At 39.3% G+C, this 27327-nt stretch overlaps 1 protein-coding gene across 2 annotated transcripts in view; it reads left to right on the top strand.

Annotated features, from left to right (window-relative positions):
- MSH2 (mutS homolog 2) overlaps nt 1-27327 on the top strand; it is a 76998-nt gene that overhangs the window by 28381 nt on the left and 21290 nt on the right. For both annotated transcript variants that reach the window (XR_014315949.1, XM_082746785.1), the window contains exons 7-8: nt 4749-4948; nt 18090-18199. Coding sequence is in view for 1 of the 2 variants with exons in the window: in XM_082746785.1 (XP_082602911.1) it covers nt 4749-4948; nt 18090-18199 (310 nt within the window). In the remaining variant the exon portion in view is untranslated. The remainder of the gene's footprint in view (nt 1-4748; nt 4949-18089; nt 18200-27327) is intronic.

The following is a 27327-nucleotide window of genomic DNA, read 5'->3' as shown; positions in this document are numbered from 1 at the left end:
CGCTGAGAAGAGAGCCCAACATGGGGCTTGATCCCAGGACCCTGGGATCATGACCTGAGCCGAAGGCAGAGGCTTTAACCCACCCAGGCGCCCCTATTCTGTTTGAATTTTAGAGATGAATTGACCCTTAAAAATTTCTTATTCTAGTCAGTTTGCAAACCATTGTGTCAAATTTTGTATAGTTGAGTAATTTTATTGAGTAGGATTGACAGGTATATTGTGTTATGCCAGCAGCAACTTTGGAGCTTCTCAGATTCTGATTTAAGAGTGGCATTATCATAGAAACAGCAGAATAGTCCTTTTTAAAAACTTACTAGCCAGTACATAAACTGACACTGTAATTATTTCTGAAATGGCATACTGAACAGTCTTGTGAAACTAGCAATTTATTGAGCTTTTTTTAAAAATTGAGTTTTTTTTTTTTAAAAGATTTTATTTATTTATTTGACAGAGAGAAATCAGAAGTAGATGGAGAGGCAGGCAGAGAGGGTGGGGGGGGGGGGAAGCAGGCTCCCTCCCGAGCAGAGAGCCCGATGCAGGACTTGATCCCAGGACCCCGAGATCATGACCTCGGTTAAGCAGAAGGCAGTGGCTTAACCCACTGAGCCACCCAGGCGCCCCTAAAAATTGAGCTTTTAATGATACCTGGACCAAAGATTGAGGGGCTGTGTAGATTGCCTTATATTGTATGTTTTAGAAGCTGTTTTATTCCCTTGCTGTCTTACTTCCAACAGTTCTACTGGAACTGTATGCTTTTGAATGGTATTGATTATTTTTTAAGAACACAGAGTTTGCTTTAAGTATTTCTTTGGGGAAGGGGACGTGACACTTCTACTTAAGTAAGAGAAACAGTTTTACATTCCAGAGGTCTTTTTTTCTTTCTTTCTTTTTTTTTTAATATGTCTGTCATGCCATGAATTCATAGGGAATGGGTTCCAGCAGCTTGGGCTCTTTTCTGTTTGTGCTTAAAAAGTGTGCTTCTCTGCGTGGAGCAGGCTGGTACGTCATTTGGACCCTGGTACCTCTCTCTCTGCTTCCTTTTTCTCTGATGATTCTCCTTCACAGGTTTGGGAAACCAAGTGCTTAATATACTCAGTACGTATGCTAATTCTCTTGGCAAGAATCTTTCCCTGAACTTGTTTGCAACAATGCTAACAGCATGCTGAATAACACTGTAGACTCTTCGAGTTTTGCCATGGTAATATTTGTGGGGTGTTAACTTTCGAACCCCGCCATTCCCCTGATGTCTATACAGTGTCATTCATCATCTTGCTTGAGATGTGCCTGTCTGTGGCCAAAGGACCACATGTTATCCAAAGGCCTAGAGAATATAGTGTGTGTCCCTCTCTCTTTGTGTTGGTCATTTTGGTGGATTACAGGGCTGAAAGATGGTGTTGATGACTTAGGACCTATTCCCTGGTCATTTTGAGAGGAAACAGTGATAAAATAGTTGAAATAGGGAAGAAGCATGCAAAGATTCCTTTTTTTTTTTAAAGATTTATTTATTAGCGCAAGTATAAGTGGAGGTTAGGGAGAGGCAGAGGGAGAGAGAGAATCTCAAGCAGACTCCTTGCTGAGTGTGGAGCCCCATGAGGGGCTCAGTCCTACGATGCTGAGATCATGACCTGAACTGAAACCATGGGTTATACACCTAACCGACTGAGCCACCCAGGGACCCCTGGAAGATTCTTTTTTTTTTTTAAATTCACTTTTAAATTTTTTAAAATAAACATATAATGTATTTTTTCCCCAGGGGTACATGTCTGTGAATCGCCAGGTCTACACATTTCACAGCACCCACCATAGCACACACCCTCCCCAATGTCCATAACCCCACCACCCCCCCTGGAAGATTCTTGATCAGAAATACCTTCTCTGTGGATTCTTAAATTTACCTGGGAGTGGCTTAAGGATATGGAAATTGTAGGAAAAGAAGGGAAAAAAAGAAAGATCAGGGGTTGGTCAGCCAACCATCAAGATTCTTTCATCCTTTCCTCAACCCATTGTGTCACTTTCCCCACTTCCTCATGAGAACTCAAGGATTTCTTGTGATTGTTAGGACTCAGATTTTATCAAACTGTTGGTGCCTGAGGAGCTTGTAGAAATTTCACCTCCAGGAATATTGTATAATCTACCCCCAAGTGACTTCCATGCTGGTAATCTTGAATCAGACTTAGAGATGCCCAGTTAGAGCCAGAGGCTTAGGTAGGAACCCTCGAATTTGCTTTATTGGGTTATGGGACTTGACTGCATCTGTCTGCTCAAGTTCTGTTTTGTTGTTTAAATCTACAGTACAAGCCATGGGAGTGTTTTCTGGAGCAGTCAGTGCCTGAAGTGTTCTAGATGTTTCTTCGTAGCCCCAGGAGCTGGTACACATTATAATACCAGCTTGGTAGCAGATTTCTCCCCTCTAATTTGACATTTGCCACGGTGCTTATATCTGCTGCCAGCTGCCCAGAAATTATCTTGACATTTCTTTTTTTTAATCTTGACATTTCTATAGAATTTTAGTTACTTTTCTCTTTCCATCTTTTAAAAAGTGGATTTTTATTCAAGTTTCTTGAAGCTTTGGTTCTCAACCTGGGGTAAGGGAACATGTGGCAGTGCCTGGAGACATTTTGGGTTGTCACCAGGTTGTCATGTAGAATTCGGAGAAACTGTTAAAGAGCTTGGAATTGTTTAACCTAAATGTCAGTATTTTTGAGGTTCAGAAATCTTGTCTATGTGATTACTTGGTGGGGGCAGCATAGTTTTCCCCTCCTATAATATGCTGGGTTAACATTTTGGTGATGGAGGAGTTGTAAATGCTGATGGAGAGGTCAGTAAACAGTTGAGAAACTTAGAAAGCCGATTCCTTTCCTTGTGTGATTTAAGGGTTAATTTACTGCTCTTCTAGTTTACAGATATAAGGAAATGGTTGTTCATACATAGCCTTCTGAACCTAAGACCATTTGCTATGCTCATGGTGATTTTCCTTGCCCTTTTTTTTTTTTTTTTTAAAGTAGGTTCCATATCCAAGGTGTGGCTCAAACTCATGACCCCAAGATCAAGAGTTGAATGCTGTACCAACTGAGACAGCCAGGCACCCCCACCCTACCTTTGATTACTAAAACTTACTTTGTAGTTAATGTGTGTATGTGTTTGTGTTACTGCCTTATAACATATACAGTGTAGCTTTTCACACTGAGAGTTGTGACCCAGTAGTAGGTTATGAAATGAGTCTAGTGGGTGAAAACTAGCATTTTTTTGATAAGTTAAATATGTGAGAAAAATAACAGTACAGGGGCGCCTGGGTAGCTCAGTGGGTTAAAGCCTCTGCCTTCGGCTCTGGTCATGTCCCATGGTCCTGGGATCGAGCCCCATATCAGGCTCTCTCCTCAGCAGGGAGCCTGCTTCCCCTTCTCTCTCTGCCTGCCTCTCTGCTTACTTGTGATCTCTGTCAAATAAATAAATAAAATCTTAAAAAAAAAAAGACAAATAACAGTACATTACTTATAGTAAGAGTAATAAGTATTATTTGTGAAGCCTATTTTAGTTATATATTGTAGGGAAGGAAAATCTCTTTTTTCCTACTACCCTCAGGTTCTCTGGCTGGGGCCCTGTGAATTAGAGACTGACAAAAGACAGTAAGAGAAAAACAAACTGAAGTTTATGCTTATACATGGGAGCACTCAGAGATGAGTAACTCCAGGGTTGATGAGAACAATTTGGGCATATATAGCATCTTAGCAAAGGATCAGTCAATTTTCAGAGACAAGACAAAGGACAAGGATTTTGAGTTCCTAGGGCTGCAAATTTTGGGGAGCTAATGGTAGCTAAAAGCTAAAATTTGTTGTGTAGATTCCTCTGGTACCATTTCCAGGCTGATAAGGGTTCAGAGTTGTGGTTAATTTTTGTCCTTTCTGGTAAAGAGAGAAGGGAGAGGACATCTGTAAGTTTATATCCTGCTTTTGGGCAAACAGGGAAAAGGCAGAGGGCTTTTTCTTTTTGCTGCTTAATTGTTGTCACCTCAGCTCTAAAGTGGCAAGTTTTGAGGTGTTTTATGCCTCCTACAATATCTACATGCATGTGATGTCATGATGTAAAAACATTTTTTTTCCTGCATTCTCCCCACCCCAAAACATTTCTTGCTGTGAGATACAAGTAAGAAAATGGAAAGCTGTGGATTCCAATTAAATGCAAAAAGACAATATGAGCTGCATACTTTATAGGTCTTAAAACAGGCCAAGATTTTATATATTGACTTTAGGGAAGCAATAAACTTATTTCAGTTTTTTAATTAGAAATTTTTGGCTTTGTACTGTCATAAGGTAATTTTAGAATGCATTCTGAAAATTTATAAGACCTTCTGATAGAATAAGTATTAGATTTGGCAACATTCTTGAATTGTAATTGTTTTATTGAAGATCTTGTTTACATGTACACTAATGTGTCAGTAACAACAGTGTCTCAATAATAAAATTCTTTGGTTTAAGAAAAGGCAATTTGATGAAAGGCAAATGAAATTGGGTATGTATTAGTATCTTCTGATATTATTTAATGTTAGTTTGGTTATTAACTGATCAGAAACTGCTTTCATCACAGTATTGGAGCTTTTCATCCTCTCTAAGAAGCTTACATCTCAGGATAGATTCAGGCTTCCTGCGTGGAATTTTTTAGTTCATTTTGTTGATTCTTATGTACCTAGTAGACAGATGTTAATATTACACTGAAATATTTAAGATTAATTCCAGTGCAATTTATTTCAGACTGAATTTAGTGGAGGCTTTTGTAGAAGATGCAGAATTGAGGCAGAGTTTACAAGAAGATTTACTTCGTCGATTCCCAGATCTTAACCGACTTGCCAAGAAATTTCAGAGACAAGCAGCAAACTTACAAGATTGTTACCGACTGTATCAGGGTATAAATCAACTCCCTAACGTTATCCGGGCTCTGGAAAAATATGAAGGTAACAATGATTTTGTTTTTGTTTTCCTTCACTCTCAATATACTTAGTAAATGTGCTATCCTTCTAAAGTTGGGTTTGTATTGACCTATAGCTATGTTGCAGAAGTTGGAATCATAAGACAACATTGCATTTATGCTTTTTAGTAGTGAATATTGGGGTAACTAGATTTATTGCGTTAGCAGTGGCAGTTGAACAGGGTTCAGTTGCTAAAGACTCTCAGGACCCAAAACAACATTGCTCTTAAATCTATAGTTTATGAAAGGAGAAAGGTACAGTCTAGCAGCAACACCAGAGGAAGTATAATGCATCACAGCCAAAGTCTCACAGCAGTGGGCCAGGGAGATCTGGGGGCACTAGCTCCTATTGTTCTTCCCTTTTTTTTTTTTTTTTTCCCCCAAGATTTTATTTGAGAGAGAGGGAGAGAGCAATAGAGAGCATAAGCAGGGAGGAGAGGAAGAAGCAGGGTCTCTGCTGAGCAAGGAGGCCATGTAGGGCTCGAGCCTAGGACTTTGAGATCACAGCCCACACTTGAAGGCAGCTGCTTAACCAGCCTAGCCACCCAGGTGCCCTGAGACAGGGTTTTGGTGATCTAACAGTTGACATCAAAGTGAAGTTACCAGAGTAAAATATGAAAAGTCACACAGTAGTCAATCAATATGGTATTGGTGGGTAAAACCAGCTTTCTCTTACAAGCGTTGTTTTTAGCTTTGTGAACGTAAGTACTAAATTACTTGTTGCAGAAAGTTACATGAAATTATATGTCTAATACATAAAGCATTTTAAGTTTCAGACTTAAAAATCACCATCCCTTAGAACTGTTAAACCTTTCAGTATTGTGAGAAAGCTTTTTCTGCAGACAGACTTAAAAAACTCAACTCTGTGATCACAGGATATAAATAAGCATAGATTTAATTTTAATTTTATGGGTAGCCCTTTCACTTAATTATCTAGCAAAGCATGAAAGATGCCTTAAGCACTTACCTTAAGTACCAGTGTATAAAGAGTATTCCCATTCTAGTAGCCAAGGCTCCTCTTTAGACTGATGACACTTAAAAGCCCTTGCATTTTGTTCCACCAAAGTGGAATTAAAGAAAATGGGTCTTACCCTATGCCCACATTTCTTCAGTGTGGCTTAGGCTGCCATTTACCCTCCCTGTGCTTCAGTTTCCTCATCCAATAAAAGAAGATCTTCTGCTCTGGTCCTTTTCTGATTCCATGTGCTCTGGCTCCATTCCAGCAGGATCAACTGGGAACCCAAGGGGAGTGACCGGTAGCATCGGATTTCCATGGCGATAGGCTTATTAAACAATTAATTCACTCTTATCCTTGTATATCAGCTGTTTTGAACACATTTTGCATATGTGTATTTTTTCTGGGAAGAGATCTGTAGCTTTCATCAGATATTCAAAAGCATTTGTAAAACTCCCCTCTTCCCAAGAGAAAGGATAAAATATACTGCTGTGCACATCCTTTGGGGAATCTTTCTCATTCCCTGAAATAAGCACAGAAGCTGGGAATTGAGCTTAAGAGTAGCTTGACTGTCCTCCTCCTGCAAATGTGTGGGTGGCTCAGTGTACTTGAGAGTTTTGCAACGGGTCAATGATTTCCTACTTTGGGGGGTACACTTATATACCTGTAAGAGAACATAACATTTATCTAAATCAAAAGCATCACATTATCAGTTTGGCAACTGATGTGTGCTTTATGATATTTGAAGTCACCCAGCCTAGAGAATATTAGAAAAGGAAGACTGTTCCAGGTGTTGTGATGCTAAGAGCTATGTTTCTCTCTCTCTCTCTCTCTTTTTTAAATGACTTTATTTGCCTCTTTATGAGAGAGAGTACAAGTCAGGGGAGTGGCAGGGAGAGGGAGAAACAGGCTCCCTACTGAGCAGGGAGCCTCCTATGGGACTCAATCCCAGCACCCTGGGATCATGACCTGAACTGAAGGCTGATGCTTAACCGACTAAGCCACCCAGGCACCCCGCTTTTCATTCTATAAGAAACTTTGGATGGGGCACCTGGGCGGCTCAGTCAGTTAAGTGTCTGCCTTCGGCTTGGGTGATGATCCCATGATTCTGGGATGAAGCCTCTTGTAGGGGGCTCCCTGCTCAGTGGGGAGTCTGCTTCTGCCCCTCCCCTGCTGTGCTTTCTCTCTCTTTCTCTCTCTCTTGCTCACCTTATCTCTCTGTGAAATAAATACAAATCTTAAAAAAAAAGAAAGAAAGAAAGAAACATTGGCGACCCCAGGTGTACCCTAGTCATTGGGAACCTAACTAATCTGAATTTTTCTTAGAAACAACAAAATGGAGCCTCCTGGCTGGCACAGTCAGTGGAGCGTGTGACTCTTGATTTCAGGGTTGGGAGTTTGAGCCACATGTTCGGTGCAAAAAAAAAAAAAAAAAAAAAGGCAGGCATGGCATTTGCTGAGCTCCGTGTAGCTCTTTAAGCCTACTGATTGATTGCATGGAGAAAGCCAAAACTGAGGCTAACTTCTGGGGAAAATAAACCAAATGCACTGTCCTTAAAGACATTTTATTTATTATTTATTTAAGAGAGAGAGAAAGAGAGGCACAAGCAACAGGGAGGGGCAGAGGGAGAAGGAGAAGTAGACTCCCTGCCGGGCAGGGAGCCTGATGGGGGGCTCAGTCCCAGGACACTGAGATCATGACCTGAGCGCAAGGCAGATGCTTAACGCACTGAACCACCCAGGTGCTCATGCATTGTCCTTAAAAGTAGAATCATAATATGAGAAAATTCTTTCTATGGGCATTTGGGTGGCTCAGTGGGTTAAGTGTCCAACTCTTGGTTTTTGACTTAGGTCATGATCTCAGTCAGGGTCATGAGATCAAACTGAGCCATCTATGAAGTGCTGTGTATGGAGCCTATTTGAGATTGTGTCCCTCTGCCCAAGCCCATCCCCATGTGTACTCCTTTTTAGTATATTAGTATATTGCTAGAAGTTGAGTATGTACTCCTGCTTTGTTTTTGGCTTTTAAGTCTAGGTTTAAAGTTATTTTAACATTATTCCTGAAAAAAATAAAAGTAAGTTCAGAGACAGCAGGGGGCAGTAACAGTCTAGAAAGCTGACTTGTATTGAGTGCTAGAAACTACTCTGAATCATATTTCTCCTGTAAGAAACTCTACTCTGAATCAAGTCAATGTATACTTGACTTCTATTATTCCTTGTAGCTTTTAAAATTAAAACATTGATGGGCGCCTGGGTGGCTCAGTGGTTTTGGCTGCTGCCTTTGGCTCGGGTCATGATCTCAGGGTCCTGGGATCGAGCCCCGCATCGGGCTCCCTGCTCCGCAGGAAGCCTGCTTCCCCCTCTCTCTCTCTCTGCCTGCCTCTCTGCCTACTTGTGATCTCCGTCTTTCAAATAAATAAATAAAATCTTTAAAAAAAAAAATAAAATAAAATAAAATTAAAACATTGAGGCAGAACAAAATAATGGTGTTGTGCATTTAGGGAAACCTGATAGTGCTTAAAACAACTCTACATATCTAGATTATTTTATTGATAAATTTTATTCTAATAGCCATCACATTGAGGTGCATAACTTATCCTCTTCCCATATCCAATTAATCATGTTTCTGTTTAATTGCTTCTTAAAAAACTCATATTTGCTCCTTTTCCTCCTATGGTTTGTGCATCCTACTCTGTGAACCCATAGTAACGTTTCCCATCTGATTGTATCATTTCTTCCCTTTCAGTTCAGAACACAGTAATTGCTTCCTCTGACCTGTAGGACCAGAGGGGTCTGGTCTGAATTTTAACAGCAAGTAATTATTTACTGACAAATTACTTTACCAAGAAGGTTGTGCTCATTTACAGTTCTAGTCACAGGGTTGTTTTGTTTGTTTGTTTTTTGAGATTTTATTCATCCATTTGATACAAGAGCACAAGGAGGGGTAGCAGTAGGCAGCGCAAGAGGAAGAAACAGACTCCCTGCCGAGTAGGGAGCCTGATGTGGGGCTCCATCCCAGGATCCTGGGATCATGACCTGAGCCAAAGTCAGATGCTTATCTGACTGAGCCACCCAGGTGCCCCTCCAGTCATAAGATTAATACAAAAATTTCTTTATACACTCAGAAGCACTATTTGCTTTTCATTGTGGTGGTTAGTTAGTATGGTTTAGTGGTTAGTATATCTTGTTGGAAGTGTTTAGTGGGATCTGGGTGTAAGATCATTTGGATGGAAGGACAGAGATACAGTCCAAGATGCAGTCTATTGGTCCAAGAATATATACCAGAAGAAAAAGAATTAGAAAATTGCTGTAAGTTATGGGTGAGAGAAAGTAAAAATAATCTTATGAAGTTGGGACAGTAAAGGAAAACTCAGTTTATTCCTGTCTTTTCCTCCTATAAGTCTTTCTCCTGTGTCTCTCCTTTGTTGTCACACAGAGCCCTGCGCTTTGATCTCTAGGTGTGTGGAACTTTTCCCTCCATACCAATGTTTTGAGACACCAGCTGGGTATCCTGCAATGTAACTTAGCTCTGCCGTTATCTACCTGGAGATCGCACCACATCCCACAGGTTAAGGGCATAGTTCCACAAGTTACCTGTTACAAATGGGGTTGTCACCTGTTCTTTTGACCCAACTGGCTATAGATTGAAGGTTCCTCTGATACCTACTCCTTGGATTTGATTAATTTGCTAGAGCAGCTCACAGAAGTCAGGGAAACAAATTCACCAGTTTCATTAAAGGATACAGATGAACAGCCAGATGAAGAGATACACAGGACCAGGTCTGGGAGGGGCAGGAGATACTGTCCTTGGTTTGGGTTGTGTTTACTCAACTTGGAACCTCTCTGAACTCCCTGTTAACTGAGATTTTATGCATGCTCAATTAGCATGCTCAATTGCTAACTCCATTTCTATTCCCTCTCCTGTCCCTGGAGAATGAAGGGGTAGAGCAAAAGTTCTAGAAGTCAACCCTTTTATTTTAGGTAAACTCTGCCCCAGTGTTGGGTTCAAATTCATAGCCCTGTGATCAAGAGTTGCATGCTTTACTGACATAGCCAGGCAGGAGCCGCTAGAAATCACCCTTTTTGAATAAGAGATGCTCCTAGTGTTCTTAATACTTGGGAAATTATAAGGGTTTATAGGAGTTCTGTGCCTGTGTGATGAGTATGTTTTCTATCTCACAGGGACTGCTAGCACAAGTGTAAAATGATACTCAAATATCAGTGGAATTCAAAGAAAAAAATCATTGTAGGAAAGAAAAGTACTATTTTGTCAAAATGACAATAGTAATAAAGGAAAATGAGGGGTGGTGTCAGAGAAAGTATTACTTGCAAGTGGGGGAACTGAGACAACTGGCTGCGCTTAACAAAAGGGATGATGTGGCTGGAGAAACAGACGAGAGGATGAGTGAAGTAAGTGGCGGGGGCCATGAGGAAGCACGAGAGGCCCATACTGCAAAGTGGCTGACAACAGGGAAAGGAGCAGAGATGGCCTTGTGCCCAGGGTCATCATTCAGAGTGATTTAATTACTTAGCCATTTTACCATGATTCACCAGCACTTCTACTTCTCTTGCTTCTTCGTTTAATTTGGGAATTTGTTGGCTCCAGTCTCCTATTTGTGTGAACACTTAAACTTTCATTAGGAGTATCTTACCCTCATCTTTTCCACTTACCTGGACTTTATTTTATTTTATTTTAATTTTTTAAAAAGATTTTATTTATTTATTTGAGAGAGAGTGAGCATGAGCAGGGGAAAGGGGAGAAGGAGACTCCCCGCTGAGCAGGGAGCCTGATATGGGGCTCAATCCCAGGACTCAAGGACCGTGACCGGAGCCGAAGGCAGACACCTCACTGACTGAGCCTCCCAGGTGCCACTGACCTGGACTTTTAAATACATATCATAAATACATTAAAGGGGTCAGGTGAAGTTTAATAGTGCTTAGTCAAACATCAAGATTGAAATTAGTAATACAAAGAATTGATGTAAAATTAGTCAAGGAAATACAGGCATAGAATATATGTTTAAATCTTTGTTAATTGAAACTGATGTCTTTTTATTACCATTTACCAAAATATTTAATAGAATAAAATGTTAATGCCAACTGTGTAATTAATTTAGACTTCAGGTTGATTTTTGTAGTCATGGACTATTTGAACATTCTGATGTAGCAAACTTGTGACTAGTGCCAGGCCTCGACTCTGAGGTTAGTGTCAGTGGGGCATGGCTAAGGAGGCACTTCTTTCTGCTCTCCAGAACTAGACTATAGTTTGTTTTGATTTCAGTGTTACTTGCTCATCTAACTTAATTAAATTAGCAGTCACATAGTGGTTGTTTTTTTTTTTTTAACTTAAAATTTTTTTTTATATCCGTATAGTTGACACAATGATAACACGAATTTCAAGGATACAATATAGTTACTCAGCAACTCTGTTTGCTGTTATGCTGTGCTCACAAGTAGAGCCACAGTCTTTCACCCTGAACCCTATGACAGTACCATTGACTAGATTCCCTATACTGTACGTTTCGTCTCTGTGACTTAGCATTCCGTAACTGGACGCCTGTATCTCCCGCTCCCCTTTACCCGTCTCCCCACTTTCCACCCCTCTGGCAACCATCAGTTTGTTCTCAGTATTTATGGGTCTTTTTCTGCTTTTTGCTTGTTCATTCTTTTGTTTTTTAGATTCCATATATGAGTGAAATCATATGATACTTGTTTTTCTCAGTCTGACTTATTTCAGTTAGCATAATACCCTCTCAGTCCATCCATGTTGTCACAAATAGCAGTGTGTATATGTTTGTGTATACACCACCTCTTCTTTACTCATTCATTTGTCAGTGAAACTTAGGTTGCTTCCATATCTTGGTTATTGTAAATAATGCCGTAAATGGAGAGGTACGTGTATCTTTTTCAAATTAGTATTTTTGTTTTCTTTGGTAAAAAAATACCCAGTGGTGGAATTACTGGATCATGTAGTATTTCTGTTTTTAATTTTTTGAGGAGCCTCCATACTGTTTTCCACAGTGGCTGCACCAGTTTACATTCCCACCAACAGAGTATAAAGGTTCCTTTTCCTCCATAACCTCGCTAACATTTGTTATTTCTTGTGTTATTTATTCTAGCCATTTGTTGGGTGTAAGGTGATATTTCACTGTGGTTTTGATTAGCATTACCCTGATGATTAATGATACTGAGCATTTTTTCATGTGTCTGGTCGGCCATTTCTATGTCTTCTTTGTAAAAGTGTCTATTTAGGTCCTCTGCCCATTTTTTAAAAATTACTTTTATTAACATAAAATGTATTATTTGCCCCAGGAGTACAGGTCTGTGAATCATCAGGCTTACACATTTCATAGCATTCACCATAGCACATACCCTCCCCAATGTCCCTAACCCCACACCCCTCTCCCAAATCCCCTCCCCCCAGCAACCCTCAGTTTGTTTTGTGAGATTAAGAGTCTCCTAATGGTTTGTCTCCCTCCCAATCCCATCTTGTTTCATTTTTTCCTTCCCTACCCCCCACGACGCCCCACATTGCCTCTCAAATTCCTTATATCAGAGAGATCATATGATAATTGTCTTTCTCTGATGACTTATTTCGGTCAGTATAATACTCTCTAGTTGTATCCACGTTGTTGCAAATGGCAAGATTTCATTTCTTTTGACGTCTGCCCATTTTTTTTTTATTAACATATAATGTATTATTATCCCCAGGGGTACAGGTCTGTGAATCACCAGGTTTACATACTTCACAGCACTCACCATAGCACATACCGTCCCCGATGTCCATAACGCTACCATCCTCTCCTGACCCCCCTCCCCCCAGCAACCCTCAGTTTGTTTTGTGAGATTAAGAGTCTCTTGTGGTTTGTCTCCCTCCCAGTCCTGTTTGTTTCATTTATTCTTTTCCTACTCCCCAAACCCCCCACATTGCATCTCCACTTCCTCATATCAGGGAGATCATATGATAGTTGTCTTTCTCCGATTGACTTATTTTGCTAAGCATAATACCCTCTAGTTCCATCCACATTGTCGCAAATGCTCTGCCTTTTTTTTTTTTTTGCTCTGTCCATTTTTAATCAGAGTTTTTGTTTTTTTGGTCTTGAGTTGTAGAAGTTCTTATTATATATTTTAGATATTAACCTCTTAATGGTAACATTATTTGCAAATATCTTCACCCTTCAGTAGGTTGCCCCCCCCTTTTTTTGAGAGAGAGAGGGAGAGAGAATGAGAGAACATGGGGGTTGGAGGGTCAGAGGAAGAAGCAGACTCCCTGCTGAGCAGGGAGCTGATAATGGGACTCGATTGGGACTCCAGGATCATTACCTCAGCCGAAGGCAGTCACTTCACCAACTGAGCCACCCAGGTGCCCGCCATTTTGTTTTGTTGATGGTTTCCTTTACTTCAAAGCTTTTTATTTTGGTATAGTCCCAGTTGACTTTCTCTTTTGTTTCCCTTGCCTTAGGAGATATGGCTAGAAAAAAGTTGCTACAGCCAATGTCAAAGAAATTACTGCCTGTGTTTTCTTCTAGGAGTTTTATGGTTTTATGTTTCACAGTTAGGTCTTTAATCCATTTCAGGTTTATTTTTGTGTATGCTGTCAGCAATTTATGTATCTTTTAGTGCTTGACAGTGAATGGCGTTCCTACAGAAATTTTAATTATTTGATTACTTGGACATTTCATATTTTGATGCACCTAAGAAGCTAACAGTTATTTCCTTGTGTCATATTTGGTATGCTTGCTACGTGAGCATGGTGTATTTCAAAACTAATGACCAGTGATTGCTTCACCAGTCCCGTGATTGCTTCCTTCAATAAGTTATTCATTCAACAGCTAGTTCATTTGTTCCAGGCATCGTTCTAGGAGGTACAACAGTAGATGTGACAGATAATGTCCCTGTTTTTATGGAGGGTCAGCAATACTGGAAGGATAAGGGGAGACAGACAGTAAACATCAGTGAACAAGACTTTCAAGTGGTGATAAGTACAGTAAAGGAAGTATAATATATTGATATGATAGAGTGACTTGGCTGGGGCCAGGGAGACACTCGAACTGTTGGTCAAAGATGGTCTTTCTAGAATTGCTACCTGAGTTCCACAGCTTGAATGATGATAAGGAGCCAGTTGTTTAAGATCTGGGGGGAGGCTAGTGGAACCAGCTAGTGCAAGTGCTTAAGGCTTGACTTGTTGAAGGAGCAAGGGAAGGCTAGAGTGATCAAGCACAGAGATAGAGAATAAGGGGCATGTTAGGAATAGAGGCCAGAGAGGTAAGGCCTATTTGAGGTTTTTAACTTTCTGTGTGCTGTGGACCCTAAAAAGCCTATGAACCCCTCTTCAGAATAGTGTTTTTAAATGCATAAAATAATACAGACTCGTAAAGGCAGCCAAGTATATTGAAACACACTTGCCAAAATAAAAAAACAAACTTGATAAATACATCCTCTTTATTAATGCTTTAAATAACATGATTCTGAGTAAAGTTCTACTAAGGTCTTAAGTTTCAAACTAATAATGAGTTTAGGGGCACCTGGGTGGCTCAGTGGGTTAAAGCCTCTGCCTTCGGCTCAGGTCATGATCCCGGGGTCCTGGGATCGAGCCCCGCATAGGGCTCTCTGCAAAGCAGGGAGCCTGCTTCCCTTTCTCTCTCTGCCTACTTGTGTCTCTGTCTGTCAAATAAATAAATAAATAAAATATTTTAAAAAAGAAAAAAAACAAACTAATAATGAGTTTGTTTGTTTGTTTATTTATTTATTTTTAAAAAGATTTTATTTATTTATTTGACAGAGAGAGGTCACAAGTAGGCAGAGAGGCAGGCAGAGAGAGAGGAAGGGAAGCAGGCCCCTGCTGAGCAGAGAGCCCGCTACAGGACTCGATCCCAGGACCCTGAGATCATGACCTGAGCCGAAGGCAGCGGCTTAACCCACTGAGCCACCCAGGTGCCCTAATAATGAGTTTAAATGATACTTAAAATCATCTCCAAAACTGTAATAATGATAAGAAAATATATCTGGGATTTTGTTCAATGACAAAGACGTAGGTACTGGGAATACCACTGTGGTTTATTGCATACATTAGTAATGGAAGGAGATGTCACATTCTGGTTAGAGGTTAGAGAAAATGAAGGTAGAATTTGTTTCTTTTGGGGCACCTGGGTGGCTCAGTGGGTTGGGCCGCTGCCTTCGGCTCAGGTCATGATCTCAGGGTCCTGGGATCGAGTCCCGCATCGGGCTCTCTGCTCAGTAGGGAGCCTGCTTCCTCCTCTCTGTCTGCCTCTCTGCCTACTTGTGATCTCTGTCTGTCAAATAAATAAATAAAAATCTTTAAAAAAAAAAAAAGAATTTGTTTATTTTCTGTGTTTATGTAGTACTTTGAATTTAAGAGTCTGTAGTCCTTGTGTTAAGACACTAGTAAAGACTGTGTAGGGCTTTCTAGGCTGTGATAACTAGTGAAAAAATGAAGTCTATAAAAAACCAGTTGGTGTCGCTCACTTGATGTATGGATAAATAAAATGTGTTGTATCTGTATAATGCAGTATATTCATCAATAAAAGGGAATGGAGTACTGATGCATGGTGCCACAAGGATGAACCTTGAAAACATTATGCTAAGTAAAAAAAGGCAGTCACAGTATCATATGATCCGTTTACGTGGAATATGCGAATAGGCAAATCTATAATACAGAGAGTGGGTTATAGGTTGCCTGGACTTGGAGGAGTGGCAGAAGGTTGGAAGGTAATGGTAAGTTACTGCTGACGGGTACAGGGTTCCCTTTCTCTTCAGGAGCAGTGAGTGTTTGAAAGTTGATTGTGGTGGTTGTTTCACAAATCTGTCAATAAATTAAAAACCATTGGATTGTATATTTTAAAATGGAGAGTTGTGGGGCGCCTGGGTGGCTCAGTGGGTTAAGCCTCTGCCTGCGGCTCAGGTCATAGTCTCAGGATCCTGGGATCGAGCCCCGCATCGGGCTCTCTCCCTTCTCTCTCTGCCTGCCTCTGCCTACTTGTGATCTCTCTGCCAAATAAATGAATTAAATCTTTTAAAAAAATAGTAATAAAAGAATAAAATGGAGAGTTGTTTGGTATGTGAATTACATCTCTATTATTTTTAATTTAAAAAACCATAACAATTTAGGGGGAAAAACCCAATTGGATATTGGCAGCTGGGGCTCAATACAAATTATAGGTAGGGGAAGGAATTCTGGATATTAGTGAGAGTTTGCAGGATAAGGAGTAGGTGAACTCAGAAGGGGCCTCTTAATTCTGAGGATGACAGGTTTTGAAGGTTGTACAGGTATTTCTGTAAAAATACCACGTGTTTATTCTTAGCAAGCTTAACTTTCTTCAATGTGGTATGCTGGAAAACATAACAGAACTTACAGGGAAAAAAAGGGAGTTTAGGTAGACCTCAAAATACATGAAAATTTTGAAATGATTACTAGCAAAAGCATTAGCAAATTTTAATAGAACAGTAGCCTGCATACATTTCCATTGCTTTGTACCTAGCATGAGCATCAGGTGATTCTTTGCATGCAGCCTTAAAGTCTTGGGTTCTTGTTCCTCCTTTGAGATGCCTTATAAGGCTGTTTGCTTCTAAAAAAGGTCAGTTTCATGAAAGTTAAACATCTGAACCAGGGTACAGAATTTAGTTTAAAAAAAAAAATTCTTTTAAACACCAGCAGATGTTTTTGTTCTTTTCATCTATACTCTGCTTTTCTTGGTATCTTAGCATAGTGGTGAGTATACTGGCCATTGGGCTAATTACTCCAAGGTCTTCATATATGGCTAAGTTTACTCTGAAAGCTTGCCCTTGATCACTTAAAAACATTAGTGGGCTAGGAAAAAATTATTTGTGAACCAGTACCACCTCCTCACCTTGCTTCCATCATTCTCCTATTTACCAATAATGTATGAGCTAGTTCATTCAGAATAAAGAACCAGGCGTTGAAGCACAACAGACACTATGTGGGCAAAGTGTTGTTTATAGACTGTCTAAATAATGTTTCACACATATGTACTATTTTCTAAATATGTGTAGATGCTGTTGCGATTAATAAAAGATGAATTCTTGCAGTAATATTGCTGACTTAATAGTTTTTCATCGTTTTCTCAATCAAGAGCTATTGCTCCTTCTAGAAAAGAGAAGAAACTCTTGCTTTGGAGCAAAATGCAGTAGGCTAGAGATCACTTGCAGAATTCTTGTAAAAGAATTTATTGGAGGTCAGAAAAAAAAATCCTTGCAATGTAACCAGTAACAATACATGGTAACCATAGCTGAGCTCCTGTTAATTGTCAAGCATATTATATTATATTAAGTGTTAATGTAGAGTTATCTTCTTCTTTTTTTTTTTTTTTTTTAAGATTTTATTTATTTATTTATTTGAGAGAGAGACAGTGAGAGAGAACATGAGTGAGGAGAAGGTCAGAGGGAGAAGCAGACTTCCCATGGAGCTGGGAGTCTGATGTGGGACTCGATCCTGGGACTCCAGGATCATGACCCGAGCTGAATGCAGTCGTCCAACCAACTGAGCCACCCAGGCGCCCTAGAGTTATCTTCTTTATTCCTCTCCTGGGTCGCTGTTGTCATTACTCCTGTTGACAAGGGAAAGGGGCTCAGAGTATCGTGCTCCAGATTCACAGAGCCAGTAGGTAGCAGAGTTGGGGTTGGCACCCAGGTCTGTACCTCATGCCTTTCACACTGTAGACTCTGTTTCTTCACTTACTCGTTCTCATATAATTCCACAGCTTGTGCTCTTAAATAACATCAAGTAAAGTGCCAGTGTAAATAGTTGGCCTGATTTAACCTCTGTTAATTCGAACACTGTATTCTTAGTGGAAATTAGGGATAGGGTAAGTTAGAGGCATTTTATTTTAATGACTTTGATTTTGGGTTATTAAATCTGCAGAGAAATACAGTTCATTTAGTTGTAATTAATTTCATGTTTCTGCATCTCTAGTGCTTTTTATGAAGGAGATTACAGACAGGCAGGGGAGGCAGTGTTTTATTAGGAAGTATTGCGTGCCAGATGATCTCCCTTCCTATAAAATAAATATTAAACACATTTCAATTAAAATACAGGAGTAAATAGTAACTTGGAGACCGGCTGCACTTTTTTTTGGATCAAATGCTGTTTGTTATCTGAGATTAATTTTATTTACTATTTTTTGCTCTCTTGTAGGAAAACACCAGAGTTTATTGTTGGCCATTTTTGTCACTCCTCTTATTGATCTTCGTTCTGATTTCTCCAAATTTCAGGAAATGATAGAAACAACTTTAGATATGGATCAGGTATGTAATCTACTCTTGAATTCAAGCAGCAAAGTATTTTTGAAATGAGTGACAGAAAACTTTTCAGGGTTTTTTTTTTTCTTTAGTATTTGATTTTGGTATTTTTGTGAGGCACCTTTGAGACCATAGACATAAGATTAAGTGATGGGCGAGTTTGTTGCTTTTTAAAAATATCAGTTGTTTTAGTGGATGAATAAAGATTAATAGGAAATGACTGGCCTGGTTAAAGGAAATCTCACAAGTACAAGAGTCCACATATGCAAGCTGAGTTCTGTTTTAATTGCAAAAGAGAAGGAAAATTATAGTCACTGGAAAAGAAACGAAGATAAAGGTAAATGTGGAACACATGAGAATGCAACTTCTCCTTTGTTTATTTTTCATGTAGGAAAGTCTTTGGGGGAAGAGGTTAAAATATGTGTGTATTTCCCAAAAAGTTGCTGATGTAACTAAAAAGTTAACCATTCTCTAAATACTATTTAGTTCCAAATTTCTTGTTAGATGAGAAGAGCATTTAGGGTGTAAGAAGCGATCTGTTTCCTCAGGTTTTTAACAATGTTAAGCAGTAATTTTATATATAAATACAAAATGGGAATAGTTTCTGAAATAGCTAAAAATATCCTTGTATGAAAGTTAATTTGAAAGTGAAGTTTATGGAATGGTAAATTTTACTGTCAAAAGTTTGTTTATAGAACAAATTTAATATGGGACCATTAAATGTAATGTTTTTCAATTTTGTGACTTTAAAAATAATATCTTTTTAAAATTTTCTACACTAAATTTTCTGTCAAAAATGATCATGCAGAAAATATGGGCTCTCACATTATTTGTATTAAGATAATAGTTTGGTTTGCTAATTGTTAGATTCTTTGCATTCTTAATAACTGGATTTGAGTTAGTTTGCCCTATGGTACGTCGATTTATTTTGGTTTCACTGGATTGTTACCCCAGGGTTAAAACATTTAAGCCTCATTTATTTTTTATTTTTTTTTTTTAATATTTTATTTATTTATTTGACAGACAGAGATCACAAGTAGGCAGAGAGGCAGGCAGAGAGAGAGGAGGAAGCAGGCTCCCTGCTGAGCAGAGAGCCCGATGCGGGGCTCGATCCCAGGACCCTGGGATCATGACCTGAGCCGAAGGCAGAGGCTTTAACCCACTGAGCCACCCAGGCGCCCTAAGCCTCATTTATTGTGTGCTCTTTGGATTTAGAAGTCCTTGCATATGTATATATAAGTGTAGATCCTTTCCTCTCCTGGTACTGTTTTGTCAGTGATAGCTTCAAGCAGCCAGAAAACTTGCAGTGTTCAGCCCTCATTTGGGAAAACTTGCATTTTAGCATTGTTACTTCTGTCATGTTGCTATTAATGGAATGATTTTAGGTATACAACTTTCAGATAAGTGGGGGGGGGGGGTGCAGAAATGATGCTCACAGACATGTGATACTGGAACCACCACTGCCATCAGGAGCTGAGGATATGACGTTACCTGTGATGGGACAGAGTTGGATATTTGTAAATGGTCTTTATTTTTTCAAGTTTTTATTTATCTATTTGGAGGGAAGGGACAAGCACACTCCTCACTGAGGACCCTGAGCTGAAACCAGGAGGCAGATGCTTAACTGACTGAGTACTCAGATGCTTCTGTAAACATTCTTTAGGTGAAAGCATGTAAAGGTATAGTTCTTGGTGGTTAATAAAAACTGTCTGAAATAGGGAGGTAGGAAGGCAAGAGTCAGAGCGTTCCATTGTCTCCACAGCTTAACTTTCCTGAAATGCTGCAGTTGATATTTGCCTTTTGTGGCCAACTTTATTCTTCTAAAAGTTGCCATGCTTTAATATTGTGGGTCTCGAATATAAAACAGATTGCTGAGCTCCATCCCTAGAATGAGAATCATTCAGTCTGGGGTGAAGCTAGAGAATTTGCATTTCTCACATGTACCCAGATGCTGCTGCTTGTCTGGCAACCACACTTAGAGAATTTATAAATAAATTACTCCTAATAAATTAGAAATGCAATCATTTTTCAAAGTGAGAATGAGCTTGTGATTTCTTTTTACCAATTTGCAGCCTGCTGCAAGTGCTATGGTCTTGGGCAGTCACTGGGCATTATCTGGTCAGAAGTTGGTGTGTATAAATTGAGAACGTTGAAGAGTTTTTTAAAATTTATAGCCCCGACCTGGGATCAAGTCCCACATCAGGCTCTCTGCTCGGCAGGGAGCCTGCTTCCTCTTCTTTCTCTCTGCCTGCCTCTCTGCCTACTGTCAAATGGATAAATAGAATCTTTTGGAAAAAAAAAAATTTTATAGCCCCCTATGTAAATGTACAGATCTTCTGTTGAAGACCCCATGCGTCTCCTTTTTATCTGGGTCATCACATTCATACCCTGCCCAATAGATGTGGAGACCTTGCCTAATAGGACCTCTCTTCTCCCTCTCCTGCTCTGGGACATTAAAAGCTGTCCTCTGCAGTAAGCAGATTGTTTGCATCATACCTAAGATATTAGCCACTCCTATGATAATTACAAAAAGTAGCAGAATGATAAAAGGTTGGATACTTTGACTTCATATTATGCTTTTTGATTTACTCCTTCCCCACCTTCTGGCCTGCCTTCCCTCCTGTCCTGCAGTATTTTGACTGCATACATCCAGCCCTTGGGATACATACTGGCAGCAGATAAGCCAAAATGATGATGTACCAAAATGCCGAATTGAATCTTTAAAGTGTTTTCTTTATTTGAAGCTTTTCTGCTAGTACAGGTTAACACCTACTATTGGTACAAGTGAAACAAAATGATAGGAAGAAGTATAGAGGCAAAAGTTGACCATTCTTCCCTCTTCAGATGGACAATGTTGGCAGTCTGGTCTGCTTCCTCCACCTCCAAATATACTAACTTTCCTTATTGTGGGTTAAGATTTTTAACTTTGATCTGAAATACTTGACATATATCTTTTAAACTAAACTATACTGTGACCGTAAAATAGTAGTGTTAATTCTCAACAATATAGAATTAGAGTGTTGTAAGATTTTGTGTCTGGGAAGAGTGGATTTTAGGAAGGCAGGCAGTACAATTATATGGATATAGACTGGAAAAGAAGAGGTTATTCGTCACTTAAAATTTTAACAAACCTTGATTTCTTTCTTTCCTTTTTTTTTTTTTTTAAGATTTTATTTATTTATTTGACAGAAATCACAAGTAGGCAGAGAGGCAGGCAGAGAGAGGGAGGGAAGCAGGCTTCCTGCTGAGCAGAGAGCCCAGTGTGGGGCTCGATCCCAGGACCCTGGGATCATGACCTGAGCTGAAGGCAGAGGCGAGACACCCAGGTGCCCCAAACCTTGGTTTCTTAATCTGAAAGTAAAACATTAAGTTATTTGTAGGGGAAGAAAAACTTTTTTTCTGTTCTCTTCTGTTCATTGTTTGGAGCTCTGCTAATTAAACTGATAGATTAGCAAGGGGTCAGATTTTTGAGTTCATAGAAAAATGTGACTCGAGAGGCTGTTAGAATTTGGGGCTTATATACTGTTGCTTGGGGAATAGGAGAGGAGGAAAAAGAGCACTAAGGGGAAAACAAATGATTTTTAGGAGTGATTTATGATAATTTTGATTTCCTTGGTTGTGAAACTCTCTGAGGGGGGATTTACAACAACAGTTCTTTGGGGAGTTTCTGCTTTTAGGGAGATAAGAGAGTTCAAAAACAAAGTCTTCCTCTGATGCTTTCATCTTGGAGTAATTTTTATGCCATTATGACATATTCTGGACTCCACAAGACTGTTTGAGGTTAAACTCAGTATCAGTTAGGACTGTTTATTTTGCACATAACTTGAACCTCAGTATACCCTGGTGTATGAAATTAGAAGTCTAGAAATAGGGTTAGCTTTAATTTAGCGTTGCTTAATCCAGCAGCTCAATGACACCATCCAGAGGACCTAATTTCTCGATCTTTTCTATCTTCGTGATTTGAATTTCAGCTTAACTCTTGCTGGTTCCTCTTTGGTCCTAGGTTGGCTGCCTATCAGTAGCAATTCATGCAACATTCCAAGCAAGATCCCTGCAAGTTGCCTTTATGGGGCCATTTAGGCCGTGATTGTGGCCATGATGTGGGCCTAAGACAACTAGTGGGTGGTTGGTATCCCTCTGTTGGAGATAGACAAATGAGATAGCACTACTGGAAAGGGGGAAGAAGGGGAGTGACTGTGGTGTAGACAGTCAGCCGTGTCTACTAAGATACTGTCCTGTAGGGCGCCTGGGTGGCTCAGTGGGTTAAGCCGCTGCCTTCGGCTCAGGTCATGATCTCAGGGTCCTGGGATCGAGTCCCGCATCGGGCTCTCTGCTCAGTAGGGAGCCTGCTTCCTCCTCTCTCTCTCTCTGCCTGCCTCTATGCCTACTTGTGATCTCTCTCTGTCAAATAAATAAATAAAATCTTTAAAAAAAAAAAAAAAAAAGATACTGTCCTGTAACTAAAGGTTTTTGTGTTTTATAGTGTGAGGCTATCTTTTTTTTTTTTAAAGATTTATTTATTTGACAGAAATTACAAGTAGGCAGAGAGAGAGAGGAGGAAGCAGGCTCCCTGCTGAGCAGAGAGCCCTATGGGGCTCGATCCCAGGACCCTGGGATCATGACCTGAGCCGAAGGCAGAGGCTTTAACCCACTGAGCCACCCAGGAGCCCCGAGGCTATCTTTTAAATAACTATGATTCCTAGTTATAACCTGCTCTAAATTCTCTAGGGAATCAGCCTAATACAGTATCTTCTTTATTCTGTTATAAACCTTTAAACTTACCTTGGGTTATAAAGTGAATTCAACCCTTCACTGTCATTGTAGATATTTTTAATGAATTTACACATTTAAATTATATGACTCAGAACTGCTTTGAACAGACCTCAGAGGATAGCAATCATTTCATGTATGATTTCTGAAAGCTTTACTCATGTTTTCCAGCTGTGCACTTAGGAGCTTAAGTGATGAAGGGAGCAGTAATTTACATGCATGATTGGGTTAATTTGCCTTTTTTCCTAGGCTTAGTTTTGTTTGTAATGCTACAGGTGCTTTTATGTCTGCTTTCCATAAATCTTACAGAAAAATTTTCTATTTCTGAAGTAAATAGAAATGTAGATCTGTGCTGCCCCAGGACAAGGTTCAAAAAGGCAATGAATTTTCACCAAAAAATAGTTTCAGTTAGATTGGGTGATTCAGTGAGATACATTAAATTTTTAAAAATCTTTCTATACCATATTTGAGCACTTTACCTTTTAATATTAGTTTTTGTATATACTTATTAACTGTCATTTTCTCTATTACTGGAAAAGAAGTAATGTTAGATAAATCTTTACTGACAATACTGGGACCAAAAATTGAAATAGTTTTTAAAAAGCCATAGTTGCATGATCTTAATACAGCTATATATCATTGTGTGAGTGTATGTAAGCTATAAAGGTACTGTAGTATATAAATGCTTCAGTGTTTTTGTTCTTGGAAATGAAAAAGAAATATCAAAAAAGGAAGTATTCATATTCTCCCACCTAGAATTATCTCTAAATACATGTTGACATTTTTTGTTTACTATTTTTTATTTTTTTATTATAGTGTAGTTGGCACACTATGTTAATATTAGTTTCAGTGTACGACATGGAGAAGTCAGCATGTAATGCTATTTGCTCAATGCACAACGCTCCTACAGTACCATTGACTAGATCCCCTGAGCTGCATGTTTCTTCCCTGTAACTTACTCATTCCATAATGGAAAGCTGGTACCTCCCACTCCCCCTGCTGGTCTTGCTCGTACTCCCATCCCCCTGCTTTCTGGCAGTTACCAGTTCTTTGTATTTATGGGTCTGTTTCTGCTTTTGTTTGTTGGTGGACCTTTAGGTTGTTTCTGACTCTTGGCTATTATGATTGGGGCTTTTTTTTTTTTTTTTTTTTTAAGATTTTATTTATTTATTTGACAGAGAGAGATCACAAGCAGGCAGAGAGGCAGGCAGAGAGAGAGGAGGAAGCAGGCTCCCTGCTGAACAGAGAGCCAGATGCGGGGCTCAATCCCAGGACCCTGAGATCATGACCTGAGCTGAAGGCAGCGGCCTAACCCACTGAGCCACCCAGGCGCCCCTGATTGGGGCTTTTATGAACAGTGATATACAGGTATTTGAGTACCTGTTTCCAGTTCTTTTAGGTATTTATTTAGGAATAGAATTGCTGTGTCATATGGTAATTTTATGTTTAACTTTTTGAGGAATTATCAGATTGTTTTTCCAAGTGTCTGCACCATTTAACATTCCCACAAGCAATATAGGAGGTTTCCAGTTTCTTCACATTGTTACTAATATTTATTTATTTATTTATTTTTAAAAAGATTTATTTTAGAGAGAAAGTGAGAGAGGTGGCACTTGTTGGGGCTTGCAGTCAGAGGGAGGGGGAGAGAAATCCTGAACGCAGAACCTAACAAAGGGCTCCATCCTAGGACCCAGAGATGATGACCTGAGCGGAAGTCAAGAGTCGGCTGCTTAACCAACTGATGAGCCACCATATTGTTTTTTGGGCATTGTCTTGATAGCCATTCTGGTGGATGTGAAGTGGTATTTCATTATGGTCTTGATTTGCATTACCCTGGAGGCTAATGATGTTGGGCACGTTTTCTTTGGAGAAATTTCTATCCAGATTCTTTGCTCATTTTACAGTTGGGTTGTCTTTTTGTTGATGAGTTGTAAGAGTTCTGTATATATTTTGGATACTAGACCCTTGTTCTGAGAAACACGTACTTCACATTTTCCACTTCCTCATATTGTTCATAGTGATGTTTATTATTTAAAAAAAAAAAACACTGCTGTATTTGCTGAAATATTCCCTGCCCTTCCCCCTTTTAAGATTTATTTATTTATTTATTTGAAAGAGAGAGAGAGACAGAGACAGAGATCCATTACAAGTAGGCAGAGGTGGGGGAAGCAGGCTCCCTGCCAAGCAGAGAGTCCGATGCGGGGCTCTGGGGCTCGTATATTTATCTACCTATTTTTTTTACCTCTTTAATTGAGTGCTCACTATTTCTCCAGCCTTTTCTTTTTCAGTAAGCATTTAAGATTATACTTTTCTTTTTGTGTTGCTTTAGCTGAATGTATCTTGCAAGTTTTTAAAGGTACAGTCTCTTACTCACTTGTCAGAATTTTATAACTGTTACCATTTGTTTAGAAATGTGTGTGTGTGTTGTGTGTATTTAATTTCTAAGCTTGATACATCCCAGTTTCATAAGTGTTCTCCGTATACTTGAGGATCATGCATGCTCCCTAATTTTGGTTGCAGAATTTTCTGTGTGTCCATTAGATTAGATAAAGCTTTAGTTCTGTTCACATTGTCTGTATGCTTGCTAATCATTGATCTACTGAGTTATTGAGAGAAGTTTGGATTTCTTTCTATGGTTCAGTCCATTATTGCTTTATACGTTTCTCAACACACAGCTGTATTTTTCTTTGTGGTGAACTGAGCCTTCATCATTCTTTAGAGACCGTGTCCTTAGTGATGCTTTTTGCCTTAGTTGTTGTTGTGTTTTGTTTTTGTTTGTTTGTTTGTTTTTTTGTCTGATAGTAAGAGGGCTATCTGAGAGTCCTTCTTTTTAGTTTTTTACATGGTGTGTAGTTTTCCATCCTTTGTGAGTCTTTATAGTAACAGAGCTTATAGCTGGATTTTATTTATTTTAAATTTTGATAATCTTTTCTTAAGTGACAATTTGGATTTATTTCTATCCTTTTACTATGTGATTCCTATTCTTTCTGGTCCCCTTACTCGTTCTGTCTTTCTTACATATTGATTGGTTTTTTGTTTTTTGGTGTTTTTTTTAGATTTTATTTATCTATTTGACAGACAGAGATCACAAGTAGGCAGAGAGGCAGGCAGAGAGAGAGAGGAGGAAGCAGGCTCCCTGCTGAACAGAGAGCCAGATGCGGGGCTCAAGCCCAGGACCCTGAAACCATGACCTGAGCTGAAGGCAGAGCATTAACCTAAACACTGAGCCACCCAGGTGCCCCATCGATTGGGTTTTTTAAATTCCATTTTCCCTTTCCTATTCTCCCCATCCTATCATACCTCCACTGGTTTGTAAATTATTCGCAAATTTTTACAAAATGTGTATTCATGTCTTATCAAAATCAAGTCTATCAGTATCTTCTCACTTAGCTCCCAAAATAATAGGGTCTTAGGATATCTGAGATCAGATTACATTTCTTCATTATGGGCTGGTATTTTATTTTATTTTATTTTATTTTTTAAAGATTTTATTTATTTATTTGACAGAGAGAGATCACAGTAGGCAGAGAGGCAGGCAGAGAGAGAGGAAGGGAAGCAGGCTCCTGCTGAGCAGAGAGCCTGATGCGGGACTCGATCTCAGGACCCTGAGATCATGACCTGAGCGGAAGGCAGCGGCTTAACCCACTGAGCCACCCAGGCGCCCTGGGCTGGTATTTTAGTTTTGTGTTTTTTACCCCTTTAGATTTCCATTCTATATAGTCAGAGTTAAGTTTAGATTTGCCCATATGCTTCCTAATTTCTTTGCTATTCATTTCTTCTTCCTGAATATTCTTCAGGAGTTCTTCTATTGCCAGTCTGTTTATTAGGTTTTGTTTGTTTGAAAAGGTCTCTATGCTCTTGAAGGAGATTTTAGTGGGTGTATTATTCCAGATAGTTATTTTTCCTTAGTATCTGTAAGATTGTATTGTGCCGTTCTTTGGCTTGAATTATTATTGTTGGGAAGTCTTGGTTCCAGATACTGATTGCTTTTATTGCTCTGAGTCCAGAGTGGACTTCTTTTTTCTATTTGGATTTGCTATGTTTTCTTAATCAGAGAATTTGTATCTTTTATCTGTTCTGGAAAATTATCAATCATTATCTCTTTAAATGTTGTGTTCTTCATTCTCTTCTCCTAGAATTGTGATCGGACATATGTTAGACTTTCACATTCTTTTTCTGCCATGCGTCTGTGCTGCTCTCTGTGATTACTTCAGATGTTCCAGTTCATTGAGTGTCTCTTCAGCGCTGATATGTTTAACCAGTCCATAGGGTTTTTTTTCCCCAATGACTGTATTTTTTACTTATAAAAGTTACTTTGTTCATTTCTAACTCTGTCTAGTCTTTGTATTTTTAAGTAGCATTTT

The sequence above is a fragment of the Mustela nivalis genome (assembly GCF_964662115.1).
Source record: "Mustela nivalis genome assembly, chromosome: 8".
Taxonomy (NCBI): Eukaryota; Metazoa; Chordata; class Mammalia; order Carnivora; family Mustelidae; genus Mustela; species Mustela nivalis.
The sequence above is the reverse complement of the archived record's forward strand: the minus strand, read 5'-3'. Positions and strand labels throughout refer to the sequence as shown.